A 14,626-nucleotide genomic window follows, 5' to 3' on the forward strand; every position below is an offset into this window, starting at 1 on the left:
TCTGGCTTGTCAGGTGCCCTTTTCGCCATAAAAAATATCTCCAAAGACGTCTGTTTTCCAGTCATCTTCGCTCGTGTGGGGGCTAATTATTTCCGAGAAGAAATGCGCTGCGCTTGCAGCCTAGTAGTAAGTTATTATCGAGGACAAGCGTACATAGATATATTATATACACAAAACAAGATGTACTACTAGCAGTACAATCAATGAATTTCTATGACGGCATTCTAATCTATCCTGTAGTATTATATCTAGAGTAGACAGGGATATTGGTGTGTTAAGCAGGGGCACAGGGTTAATTTGGCCAGAATGCGGTCGTTAATAAATTATTTCCGTGCGGCCCGGCAGCAAATGCAACACGGACTGGTACCGTTCCGCGGCCCTGCAGATGGGGACCCCTGTCTTATATGAATATTTTTACAATGCTAAATCTGAATAAGTACATTGAACACACACCCACAGACACAAAAAAAAGAGTTTTTTGGCGGGGGGGCGCTACTTCACGGTTTTTCACTTATCACGACGGGTTCTGGTCCCCATTCACCGCGAATAACGAGGGATCACTGTACTTTACTGTCACACAGCTATCGCCGACATGATAAAGAGCTAAATCAATCTTTTTTATGTGGATTTTTTTGTTTTTTTTGTTTTCACCAACTTTGTTTCTATAATACCTTATTAAATTAAAAAATATATGAGCGTGATTGCGCCAAGAATTTAATAAACTAAACCCTGGTTCAACCCTGGCAAAACAAAATGTGCACGGCAGTAAATTCTGGGTCATTTATGGGATCAATCAATCAATCAATCAATCAATCAATCAATCAATCAATCAATCAATCAATCAATCAATCAATCAATCATTATTTTATTCAGCCAGATAACCATAACTGAACCTCTTGCATTGGTCTACCATTGCATACAAAATCACGGGCCACCTGCACACAAAAACATAACATCAAAGAGTCAGATGACGGGCAAATCATCAGGTCGAGTTTTACCATCCGAAAAAACTGCTTTCCTAATCTTCTGAATTCTTCAACCCCATTTTTTGGTCACAACAAGAGTGCAGAACTTTCACCTGGATGCAAGCTACCTCCACAGAGGGAGGAGTTACTGCGCCCGGTTACTCACTGGCCTCAACCTGCTTGGTCCCTTGAAGGAGGACGGACGGAGGCAGCCAGGGAGGGGTAGCCAGCGACCTCATCACCATACAAAGCAGTGGACCGTCTATTTATCAATCAAACCGCACAGATATCGGCTCCATCACCAGACTTACGCGCCGCTTCAAACAGCATAGTAGCTGTTGGTTTGAACGTCGACGGGGGCGAGGAAGCGTACTTTTGATGGCTTTTGATTCGGAAGCCTCGACGGAGCTTCGTGGCTCGGGGAGGAGACATTACGACGCGAGGGAGCTAACGTTAGCTCGCTAACAAGGTCAGTATACATTCTGCTTGTTACGCTCTTTTCTCTGACTCTTTATTGAAAAAAAACAAACGCTATTGTGTTTGGCTTCATCCTTGCCGATCGTCGTACTTAACACCAAGGCCCCCTTCGCCGACGTAAAGGATAGATTGACATTGGTCATCGTCTTCTCCCCCTTTCTCGGCGCTAGCCTGCTAGTTAGCAACACTCGCGAGACAACGACCGCTCAGTTTGATCCGTTCCACTTTGACTTCTTTTTTTCTTGGCCTTATTTCATTTATTGCCCAAGGACACGTATGCGAGTGGAAAACCGGCTCATTCGGCGGTGTTTTGGTGCATTTTCGCGCAGATGTGGAGTCTTGAAACCCCGGCTGCGGCTCTTTGCTCGCATCCGCCTAGAATAAAAACAGGTGCACATCTGCTAGCGGCGGCCAACTGCGGGGCATTGCTAAGCTGTGGACGGCGATGCTATTTCAACCTTTTGCTCCATGATACTCAATCTTAACATCGTCGCTTGCTTTATCATTTATAAAGGGCCAGTAAATAGAAAATGTGAATGGTATTGGGACCTGGGGCAAACGACGCGGGCCCAGAAGCTAGTACGAACACACGGTTGAGCCAGCTAGTGAAAGTAAAAGAAAAAAAAAAAGCTTAAAAGAAATCCTAAAAGAAAAATGGCAGTCTAATTGAAAGGCTAGGGAATGGGATCAATATATTTCGACCATCAAAGACGCTGATTTCAGTTTACCCTCAAAAACGTTTGTTGTTACCGACCATGGCCTCTGTGGATGTTAATAAATCTCGGAAAGGGTTCATTTTGTATCATTGCTTCGTAGTCTATAAAGGTTTACTAAATTGTTGTATTTCTGCCTTAAACTACGTTTGTACTAGTCGCTGGCTGAGGTTGGGGGTCTAAACTACGTAACAAGATGGATCATAATCACAGCCAGTTTTCAGATTTAATCTAAAAGGATTTGAGATTTGCTAGGCTTTTACCAGGCTGTACATTAACAAAGCCATATTTAGAGAATACGGTTTTGTTATGTTACTAGTGCTTTAGTAACATGCAGTGATTTTTGTTTCTAGCACCTTATGTTCCATGACTTTGTTGGACAGTGAGGATGAGGACATGCAAGCTTGTCTTGTGGATGTTTGTTATTCAGATCAGGCTCTTTGGAGAGGCTGCTGCATGTGCTACGTCAATTCAATTGGCCCTGAGCGCCACTGTGCATCCAAGATCTAATTATTTGTGATAGTTTTCAATTTTTAACTACCTTTGAACGACATATAGCAAGAATGCCGCCGCGCTGAGCTGATTTGTTTTACCCTCACTCACGCTCACGCTGTTCTCAGTGAAATCACCCAGGAGCAAATCTGCCACTGTACTGTTTACCATATATTAAACTGGTCTGATGTTTAAAATGAGATTTTAATAAGCGTACAATAAGGGGTATATATTCATGTGAGCTTTAACTTTCCCTCGGGGCTTTTCGGGCTAAACCGCTAGCATGTTTTCATTAGTTTGTAAAATAGGTCGGGAGCTCTTGTAAACAATTTCATTTTGATAATGACTGGCAACTTTCTTTCTTTTATGAATTCATATTTGAAATGAGAATTGTAGGAAGGGTGTGTTTTTCCACTAATGCAGGTTGACTTGAAAGAATGTTTACATGTGTTTTGACACTTGTAGAATTTCTCCTCTAAATATAACACCTACATATGAGCTAACTACCATTATAACTAGTGCCTCACTGTCTTATGTAGTGAACTCATAAACTTTGTACTGATGGCATTTATGAGTGTCAAATAATGAAAAATGCTGTACTGTTAGCACCACTTACTAGTACTGTTTCACTACATGGTTCAGCGGTCCCAACACTAAAATGTCACATCCCTCAGGCCAATAAACATTGTTTTTAGTCCATTGTATTCCATTTCAATTGCATATAGTTGTTCCGCGTATTAAAATGTAAGGTTAAAAAGTGCAAATTAGCATTGACACATTGGGAAGTGCTGATTTGTGGATTGTCTTGTTCTTGCTTACTGTGAGTTAACAGTAAGGAATCTAGGCCATATTGTGGAGAGTGTACTTTGATGCTCAGATTGTTTGCAGTGTGTGCTAATAGCCGGGGGTGAGGCGTAGTGCTCATACGGAATAAAACCATGCCTATGGGCAAAACCTATTTTCTTGCTAATGTATTTTACATTGAATACCAAATTCAAACATGAACCTTACAAGATGTTTTATATTCAAAACAAGTTTTTGAATACAATTGGCAATTGTGCCTGAAATTAAGGGCTCGGTTTATTTTAATTATTCTGTTTTTGTGTATGGGATTTTAATTTCACTCAATAGATCATGGAAAAAATGACATACTTGTTGACATTTTTTTTTTTTTTTTTTAAACTGTTGTATTGTTTAGTGGGGCATACACTAGTTTCTGGTCGGAGACTTCTCTTAATAAGACTTGTTCATGAAATGTGATTATCTCGATACTATTTGTTACACAAAAGGTGGAATGTAGTTTCCCCTTCATGGTTTGTGGCCGTGCTGATCCCTGTTTAGAAATAAATGAAATGCTTTGATGATTTTTGACTGCCAAAGCAAATGTCAGTTCTGTTGCAAATGTTCTTGTATCAGGTCACCCTACGGCGTATTGTAATTTTAGAACCCAATGTTCAAGGTTTTTTGAATTGATGTTCAACAAATGCAATGCATATTTTTATATACTATTGTTGATACAAACTAAACTGTTTTATTAAAAATTTCCAACACGGTTATGCTCACACAAATCACCCAAGAAAAATTAAATCTTAATTGCCATAACGGATGCCACCACAGGCCCTTTAAATGTTATTGTACTGTGTGCGATTGTTTGCAAACTGTGGTATGCCTGCCATTATAGAGAATTATATATATATATATTTTTAAAAAGTGTCTTATAGTGTTTAATAAGGGCTAAGCAAAAATACAATTTGATTTAAATTTTTTTTTTTTTTTTTTTTTACATGAAATAATCATTGAATATTGCTGCCCTCGCAAAACTAGTCAGGTTATTAATTCATTGTGAATGTTTGATTTTATGGGAGGCCTCAAAATGTTTTTTTTTTTGTCAGCTTAACATGATTAAAATGTGATCACCAGTTGTGGTCGTACACAAGCGTATTAAAAAAATGCTACCTTTTTAATTGACAGTGCCAAATGGAATTACTGCCACTGAACTAATTCTGAACAAACGGAATATTCATGCCACAAATGTGCTACATAACACTCATGTTACATGAAACAAAGGGAGAATATATACTCAACTGATGCTTGTCCAAGGCACAAACAGTGAAAGGCCATGTAAAAATTGCAATTATACAATATCTGTTGACGTTAGCTCGTCAATTTCTACAGCTGGCCTTACAACACGGACAAGAGGAGAAAATTTGTCAACCAAAATCAAAATGTTTAGCTTACAAGAACATTCTCGTCCATTACCTTATTTAACTCATTAGCTGCATTGACGGCGATAGATGTCGGATCCATTTTGGCAAGACTGATGATGAACAATCACTAAAGGATGACATAGTGTCATGTGGCTACTTGTAGAAGAAATCAATGCAGCATTGCTCAGCGGCCGCCATTCAAGGTCTAAGAAGCCAGATGAGCAAATAACTATTAGACCTTTCACAACCCTTGATGCACAGTAAAACATTGTGTCAATTCAATTGTAACTAATTTCTTTTTTTTCTAATTGATCATTTCATAGTTATTAGATGCAGTCTTTGGTGTCTGCATCGCCAGTGGAGAAAAATATAGAGCAATGAGTTTTATGATGTTACAATGCTTGACTGTTTGTGCCATAGTTATATTTTTATATATTTATATTTACAACGTCTTGTTTTTGTGTTCTCTTAAAGCTGCCTGGCATGGCTGCCTAACCAGCTGCCAAAGATCCCTCTTGATGGATTCCAAAGGACAACGAAAGGAAAAACACAATCAGTGAGCGCAGCCAATAACAACAGAATCTGACCCAAAGCGTATCATCTGACTGACTTCAGTGCATGTGGCCTCTTAAGTCATTCATGGACATCTGCTAGGCAGCTCAAGGGCCTACTGCTATGCACTATAAAATGGGAGACATGAGCGGTAGTGAGGCTGGGAGTTCCAGGCTTTCAAGTAGGACTATCTCATTGGTAATTGGGCTTCTGGTAGCCATGGCCCTTGGTGCTGCCCCAGAACATCAAGACGGACAGGTGGATATATTCACCATGGAACTGGAGGCTTCTATGCAGTCGTCCATGCTCTCTGAGCTCCGGTCTGCTTCTGCAGCCATGGCTACCCCAGAGTCCTCTGTAAACGATGAGGGTGTACAGACTGGCATCCCAGACTCCTCAGCCATTGTGGGCCAGTTGTTTCAACTAAGGATTCCATTGTTACCTGACAATGCCAGCTGTAATATTCATGTAAGTGACCTCCATAAGAATTCGGTATTATGCAGGGCTGGCCTTGATTGCGAAGTTTCTTAGTATGGTATAAATTGAATTCCTGAACGGCAATAAATATTTAGCCCTTAACGGAATATATTCAACACTTTAAATTAGGGCTGCAGCTATCGAATATTTTAGTAATGGTGTAATCGACTGAAAATTCTATCGATTACCGTAATCGAATAATCGGATAAAACATATATTTTTAGGTGAAGAGCAATTATGACTATACATGAGAAAACAAGACATTTCATCTAATATTGAGCCATTTTCAGTCAATCAATGTCTTTATTTTCGATGTACATTGTTGAAAACAGCCAACAATTGCATCTCAGATGTAACTAGAATAAAAAAAAGACTAATTCACTGCTTTCACTCAATAAACTTTTAGATCTTATTAAAAACAATATATGTATATATATATATATTTCTTACCTAAAAATCCCATTACGCTTGATAACACACATCACTTAAAAGTTAGGATTTTTTTCCCACGTGTTTCAATTGAATTTCTATTTGTGTCAAGCTATTTTTTAGTTCTAGTTAAGTTTTAAGTTAGTCTGAACTTTAAGTCCTGATAGGATTTTGAGTTTTTGCAGTGTTCAAAATAAATGTATGATACAGGCTGTATTAGAGCACATTAGGGACCAGTGCTACTTGGTGTTTTATCCAGCAATGACTACTGAGCTAAAATTGATCGTTAGCATTATTAAGTATTTATTTTACACCCTCATCACTCCACAACGCTATGTTATGTTAATGCCTGTATGTAAGACACGTTAGCCACGCATCGACAGTGGTCATAATTAATAGAAATCTAGCCCTCCGCAGGGCTAACGTTACGTGAGCTAGCGACAGTAACGTTAATCTTATTTATTAGCGCTTAGCGCTCTTTATTAGCGCTTGGCACTCTACTGCTTTAAGATGGCGGCTGATTACTAACGCCGCTGACTCTGTCATTTCGCATCTAGTTCAACATGTGATCTCTATGAGACGCATCAGACGCTACCTGCTTCCAACGTAGCATAATGCGGGCTAGTTTTTAGTAACGTCGGTATCTTTTGTAGCGGGTGTCGGCTGCAGTAAGTTTTTTTTGCTTCTTCCTCTACGCACGTGACATCAGCGCGTTGTCCCGCATTGAAAGTAGTCCGAGCAAAACGAGATGCTTAAAGCTGTCAAAATAAACAATTACTCGAAGTGAATAAAATTACTCGGATCAGTTTTTAAACTCGATTTACTCGAGTTGCTCGAGTATTTGTTTCAGCTCTACTTTAAATAGTATGAAAATTTTTGTAAAAACTCATGGAAGTATTTCTGAATCTGTTTAACATTACCTTACTACCTTAACAAAGCGAATGATTTTTTTCCCCTTGATGTTAAAAGTACAAGGAAAAAAACTTGCTTATATACAGAGATCTCAAGATGTCCTCAATATACTATGCCAATGGAAGCAGACTTGTAACTTGATAAACTGGTAAATATCACTTGGTGACCACATGCTCCTCCGTTGCTAGACATAAGTCGAACTATCAGTGGAAATAACTAACACACTTGTGTCTAACTGGGTAACATAGGCATCATGGAATGATCTCTATTGGATGATAACCTTAGCGGCTAATGTCATACAATGATCTCTACTGAATGAGTGCTTCTGAAAATCCCAAGGCAGAGATGGTCACAGTGATATCTACCAATGTCCATCTACCATTGTAAGTTAACTTCCAATGTGGTCATTTTGCATAAGTGTTGTAGCTATTGCAGTTCGTGTTTTTTTTTTTTTCTTTTCCAAAGCTTTAGTAATTTCCAAATTGCCTGACACTTCAGGCCACAATCAGGATGATATGTTGACATTTGTTCCGGGCCACACAGCATACTGATATCTTGAAATGAAGTGAAATAGCTTTCATAGTTCAGTGGCCAGAATTATGCTTTTGCAACATTTGATCACTACCAACAAAAACATGTCCCCTATGTCACTTTATTAATGACAATCCAGGGTATGTTTGTTTTTCCGTTTATGAACAATGGAATTAGCATAAATGTCTGTAAGTAAATATTCTGGTCTGTGTGTGTTTTTAGCTTACTGAAATGGGACAGCCGACACTACCACAGTGGCTTTATTGGGACAAAAAGAGCTGCATCCTGAGAGGCTTGGCCCTGGAGCAAGATAAAGGTGTGTATCATATCTCTGTGTCTGGGCAAGACACACATGAGAAGTCTGGCAGCCGAGAGTATCCCAGTACGGTCTTTTCAATTGAAGTATACCCAGAGGAACGAGCAGACACTGAACCATCCCTGCTCGCTCTACAGTCTGATGTCAGTGGCCTACAGCCTTTCACTTGTGGCCCTGAGGAGCCTGTCACAGTCCTTACCGTCATACTTGATGCTGACTTGACAAAGATGGTTGCTGAGCAGAGGGTGACTTTACTGACTGTTATGAGAAGATTTTCACATGTACCGGTTGAGCATATGAGGGTTGTCCCTGTTGTCAACAACCGCTTATTTGACATGTCTGCTTTCATGGCGGGACCAGGGAATGCCAAGAAAGTTGTTGAGAATGGAGTTCTGCTCTCATGGAAACTTGGATGTGCCCTTGACCAAGGCAATATCCCTGACATCGGCATTGTACAGTCTTCTGCAAAGGATGGAACCATGTCAGCCAAGTTGGCTTTTCCTGTGGTTGGTTGGCACATTGTCAACAAGAAGCCTCATGCAGTGAAACGTGTCAAACGACAGTTGTACAACACTCCCACTCCAGTACCCTCCTTGCTCCCTCCTACTACTTACCCAGAACCCCCTGTGCGCATTGTCCCCAGCCCGACTTCACCCTCAATTGCCCCTGCGACGGACATCTCTGCGCCCCCTGTCCGGGGTCCTTTACCACTTCCCGTGAAGCCTACTATGAGAGTCAGAGATCAGATAGCCCACACACCTGTTCTTGGCCCCCCCCAGCCCACCAGGGTATTGGGGTCGACGAGCACAATCCTCATCCAACCTACAATGACCAGACCTACATTTGTGGAAGCTACTGCTTCACCGACACTACCAAACACCACCAAAAAACCAAAACCTTCGGGCACAAGAAAGCCTAAGAAGCCTAAAACATCGACCCCATCTCCCCGGGAACCCAAATCCACCACGGCAAAACCACCTAAACGCACCACGCCACTCTCCTTGGCTCCAGACCTCAATAATATGCCCGAGATACGCAACCCAATCGACCAGGTAAATGCGTGGGTAGGTACGTACTTTGAGTTAAAAATTCCTCCCGATACATTCTTTGACAAAGAGGATGGCACAACTGACAAGCTACGTTTGACTTTGAAGCACCCTCCCAGAGAGGCAGTCAGTGAAACATCCTGGATTCAGTTCAACAGCACCATCCAGCTTTTGTATGGACTTCCTGAGGAACAACACAAAGGCAAACACGAGTACTTTATGTTGGCTACTGATAAAGGTGGGAAGAGTGTCATGGATGCATTTGAGGTTCAAGTCAACAACTGGTCAACTAATGATAAACCTTCAGTCGTTTTCGCTGCCCGTTTTCAAGGTGACCCTAAAACCCTTAGTGGTGATGTCCATAAAAAGATTCTTTTGACTAAAAAGTTGGCTTATGCTTTTGGCGATCGCAATAGCAGCACAGTGACTCTACAAAGCATCACTAAGGGCTCCATTGTGGTAGAATGGACCAATAATAGTTTGCAGCAGGGTTCTTGCCCTAAGGAGCAGATTACAGCTCTCAGCAGCAGGATTGCCAATCCGCAAGGTACGCCTAAACAAGCTTTCATCAAAGCCATGGAGCCCGAGTTTAAACCTATTAACATTTCTGTTCGTGGCACGAATAAATGTAAAAGCTTCACTTTCATTCCACCGGGAGAAGTTGCGCCAATTCCCGACCTTCCAACTGCTACACCTTCCCCCGGGACTGGTCGTAGAAGCAGTGATGACGTCTATCTGCACACGGTCATCCCTGCAGTCGTGGTCGCCGCCCTCCTCTTAATTGCTGGCATCATCGCCATGGTGTGCTACCGCAAGAAACGCAGAGGGAAGATGACCATGGAAGAACAGGCCACTTTCATCAAAAAAGGAGTCCCCATAATATTTGCAGATGAGCTGGATGATTCCAAGTCCCCACCATCTTCCAGCATCCCTCTCATCCTTCAGGAGGAAAAGCCCCCACTTCCGCCCCCCGAGTACCCCAACATGGCGGGTCCCCATAGCACCCTTTTGAACCAGGACTTGTTGGAAGAGTATTCGGTTTACCAAGATGACGATCCCAACGCGCCTCCTTACCAGCCACCACCACCTTTCACCGTCCCCATTGAAGGCAAAGGCTCTCGCCCCAAGAACATGACCTCCTACAGGTCACCACCCCCCTACGTGCCTCCCTAACGCTCACCGAAGCGTTCAGTTTGGAATTCAGGTGCACTGTAGGGATGCTTGTTGAGAACTACAACAGACATAACTTGAAATGGATTTCAATTAAATACAGGCAACCATAAGTATATTTTGACCATCACGGATAAGATATTTCAGTGTTCTACTACTGAAACAGGCAAAATAGATGAAGAACCTGTTGAACCATTACTCTTCTCTATCGCTCTTTCGTTTTATTCTTCAGATCCGTTTTTGACTCTTTCAAATGGTTTGTCTGTTTTGCTGAGAAAAGAGACAGTTTTATCTTCAATGATGTACTATTTCTATTGTATAGAAAATATTAGATCAGGAGAGACTGTAGCCCACCGGGCCTTTCGGCAGACCTGAGGCTTTCCACTGACGTGTTACTTGAGAGCTCTTATCACTTGTCTGTCCTTGGTTTGGTTTGTGACTATTTTTGAGGGGAATTTAACACCACAATCCAAACTAAAAGTGTAAACGCATTAAATTAAAAAAGAAAAAAATCATTAATTTCATTCATACTTTGCTTCTTGACAGTATGTGCTTGTTAAATTGTGGACCAGCCATCTCAGTCATAATTGACCACTTACATCAAATTTGAAACAAATTGTATTTCTAATGAAATTTCGAATTTAGTAACAAAGCAATTAGGATTTTTTATTTTTACATTATTTCTGTGCCACTGAACTTTCCGTCTGAGATGTTTTGTGTTGTTGCTATGGTAAAGGCGGGAGGGAGGCTGCCAGGTCAACAATGAAGGTGGCCATTGGAATGCGGCTTCACTGCAGGGCGACATTCGTGCACATGAAACACTCCATAGAAGAAGTATGGCTCGCTTAGCAATCCCATTACAACTAAATACCAAATTTTGTTGTTTTTGGGCATTTAAAAAAAAAATATATGAAAGAATTCATCCATTTAAAGAGTTGCGTCACACATGATTTAGAAATGCGGTACAAAAAACAACTAAAGTTCAGAAGTATATGAAATTCTAACAGAATGTGTTTGTGCCAACATTGGAGTGTTGCTTGTTTAGATGTCGACCCTCCACAGAGAGGATGATTCACGGTTGAGTTTATTGTGTGAATCGTGATAAAGTGGACTTTAGAGCACAGTGTGGAGTCACAGCTTGCATTCTGTTGGTCTGATGAGTAGAGGGCGCTACAGTGCTCTGCTTTGGATCCTGGTGCCGCACATGGAGCTGTAAATAATTGTGTGCCAGTGAAATTCAAATATGTTCATGTTTTACCAGTCAACCTAGTTGGGAACAGAAAGGCCACAGTGGGAACTGATTTTATTTTTTAATTGTATGCTTAGATTTATGATCACCATCATGATGATAAACTTTATAGTGTGCAAAAATGTTTACCTGCCCATCACAAAGAAATAGTATCATCTGAATATGATCGCAACAATAAAATATGTGAATTATTTACATTTCATACCTGATAGCACCATTAGAAAAAATGTAAACAAAAAAAATCTAATGTTTTTACTGAGTTTTTGATACAGTCTTAAACTTGTTTTATGAAGGTATATTAATAAAATGTAATACAATTTGTAAAGCCTCAAAATTGTCTTGTCACTTTTTGTGAATGTTCTATCTCCCCCTTCCCATTAGTCTTCTGACATATGAGTTTTAGAACTCCAAATAGACCTCTAATGAGGGTGTTTTGCTTTCAGAAATTCAGACTGCGCAGGGATTATTATTATTTTTTAAATCATGTATCTGTGTGTGTATGTGTGTGACGGATAAATTTGCAGACTTTTGGTTCTGTATTTTTTTCTGTTCCTAATAATCTTCTGCTCCACACTTCAGCACAGTAGTTCCGTTTTTACGTTTATACGCATGCACACCTCCCATACATTCTGGATTTATTGCTCAAGTATTAGAATAATGAAAGGAAATATTACTTAATAAGCATTGGGGTGTTTGCATCACAACATTTTCTAACTACGCCACTTAAAATTTAGATTATTTACTAAGTGGCTAATAGTTTAGAAAAAAAGTCTGGAGCCTTGAAACTCCCCACGTTTCCTACAGATACCCCAACAACACTAATGACTATGGTGTGCTTTGGAATCCACTTATGCTGTAGCTCTTGTTTAATTACCTTACCCATTACCTCCTTGCCACGACCACCAGTCTTACTAGAAATTTCAATGTCTTCTCTGTTGTTAATTACATGATTTTATTTATTTTTTTGCTTGTTTGATTGACTCATATTGCACCTAGATATTATCCTGACTAATTACTGGTTATGAGGTGGGTTATATTTCATATTGAATTGTCTGATCAGGTCTCAAAGAGACACCAGACAAGCTGTGGGCTACTGATTCATTTACAAGCAGTGCTGAGACTATTCATTATCCCTTGTGCCAAAATAGACCAAATTACTAACTGTTTCCTCTTGAGTAAACAAGTGCACAAACCTGTGAAGCCTATAAACTACATGCGTAAGGGATGGCCATACAAGAGCTGTATTAAAATGCACTATGTGTAATTTGTTTTATTTTTAGTTTGATTATAATCCAGTGACATCTTTTTGAAGATTTGTTAACTCATTGGCTGCCATTGCTGGTGATAGACAAACCAGATCTGCTATAAAATTGAACAGTTTTTACATTGAACACACAGTAACATCCCCATACATATTGCCACTTGCACCACTGAAACTAAGGAAACTGATCGACAATCTTCTACTGTGGTAACTGCTTTTATGTTGCTTCATATATGAACCCATAACTGCTATTGACGGTGATAGATGTTCAGCCCATTTTGACTGGGGGTGCTCGCAATCATTCGATTGCTGCCAGTCCCAGTCAAAATGGATTGGACATTTATCGCCATCATTAGCCCGAAAACATGAATATTACCTGCCATCGCAGTTCAAATGGATTTGACGTTTATTGTTGTCAATGGCAGTGAATAAGTTGTGTCACTGCTAACATACAGCGTTCTATTATCCAATTTATGGCTGGCTGAGTGATGGCTCGAATATAAAAAAAAAACTTAATTCATGTCACACTGAATGCGTGGTCTAGAGTCCATTAAAATTGATCGGTCTTTAAATTCATAATATTTGATAGAGCTGTTTTTATACAAACCGATTCAGGGTGTAGTCTTCTGGGTTAGCAAAAACAGTTAGCTGGGATAAGCTCCATCACCCCCGTGGCCTTCTTGAGGATAAGCAACATGGAAAATTCATGAATGTTTTTAAAGATATGTTGACCGAGTTATCAATGTGAAGCTGTTTGGTCCAAACTATTTGTGACTATTTATACTCTCGACAAACATTGTCTAATTGCTGCTGAGTCGTTTGAATCCACAAATGGAGTTGAAGCAATCGATACCTGTGGCTGATGGTAGGTAATGAGGTTGTATCAAGGTATGGATTTAAGGCCATTTCATGCCCTGCCACTCTCTCCATCACCCCACTACTGCCACACTCAATAATATATTATCACAAGTGAAACTTAATGTACTTGATTATAAATGCATGAAGAGGCCACAGTGGCGGATGTGTTGAAGCTGACGTGCTGCTTTCTCACTGACAATCTCATTCAGGAGGAAGCAAACCGCAATGAAACAAGGACTGCTGTATCTTATTACCAATAAATTGTTTCAAGACAGGCACAAGACTATTCAAGTCTATTTTGAGAGCAGTCTTTTAATTGGCTGAGTCTAATTAGGCCCCCTAGCCTCTTCCTGCACACAGGAAACAAATTCTTTCCTCAGCACTGGGTTATTGACGAAAACTTTTCACTTGATTAAGAAAAACACTCGTTTGGTGGAGTGCAGGAGGTGACAGTAATGGGATATACAAGTCTGTGGTGCAAATAACAGCGCTGCATGATGTTGGGTGGCACACTATGACTTGGACAATGGTGTAATAGGGCTCGTTATAGATGTCCAAATCTCAAGAAATGTGACTCTCCTTTTCCCATTAGGCTGAGAGCACAATAGGAGTTAAAGTGGCTAATGATCAATGCTAATTGGCAGACAAGTAATTTTATATACGGTAGTTGAAGGCACGTGGAAAATATCTGGCTAAACATGAATAATGCATATGTGGTTGTCAATGCACATGGCGCCGCAAAGCCCCCACACAGATTTATTCTACAATTACTGAATGATTCATTACATTTACATGGCAGCACAGTCACCTAGTGCAGTGTTTCATAAACATTTACAGCAAGTACTACCTCAAGAAGTACTTGGCGCTTCAAATACCACTATGATGGCTGACATAAAAATACAGAAGCGTAGTTGGCCTTAATATGCCCAAAAAGGCAGAGGTTTTATAAGCTAAGTTTTTGAGCATTACCA

General features: G+C 40.3%; 1 protein-coding gene across 1 annotated transcript; it reads left to right on the forward strand.

Annotated features, from left to right (window-relative positions):
• Window positions 1–1,089: 1,089 nt before the first annotated feature.
• Window positions 1,090–11,890, forward strand: LOC130912456 (dystroglycan 1-like). Its single transcript, XM_057830564.1, has 3 exons — window positions 1,090–1,434; window positions 5,329–5,874; window positions 7,978–11,890. The coding sequence occupies exons 2-3, from the start codon at window positions 5,530–5,532 to the stop codon at window positions 10,288–10,290; spliced, it is 2,658 nt and encodes an 885-aa protein (XP_057686547.1). The 5' UTR covers window positions 1,090–1,434; window positions 5,329–5,529; the 3' UTR covers window positions 10,291–11,890.
• The last annotated feature ends 2,736 nt before the right edge of the window (window positions 11,891–14,626 follow it).

The sequence above is a fragment of the Corythoichthys intestinalis genome, chromosome 2 (assembly GCF_030265065.1).
Source record: "Corythoichthys intestinalis isolate RoL2023-P3 chromosome 2, ASM3026506v1, whole genome shotgun sequence".
NCBI lineage: Eukaryota > Metazoa > Chordata > Actinopteri > Syngnathiformes > Syngnathidae > Corythoichthys > Corythoichthys intestinalis.

What these genes read in the sequence shown, in the direction of transcription:
- LOC130912456 (XM_057830564.1), top strand. Translation starts at nt 5,530, where the DNA reads ATGCACTATAAAATGGGAGACATGAGCGGTAGTGAGGCTGGGAGTTCC. An exon ending in ATGCCAGCTGTAATATTCAT is followed by an intron (nt 5,875 to 7,977) that starts GTAAGTGACCTC and finishes GTGTGTTTTTAG; the next exon opens with CTTACTGAAATGGGACAGCC.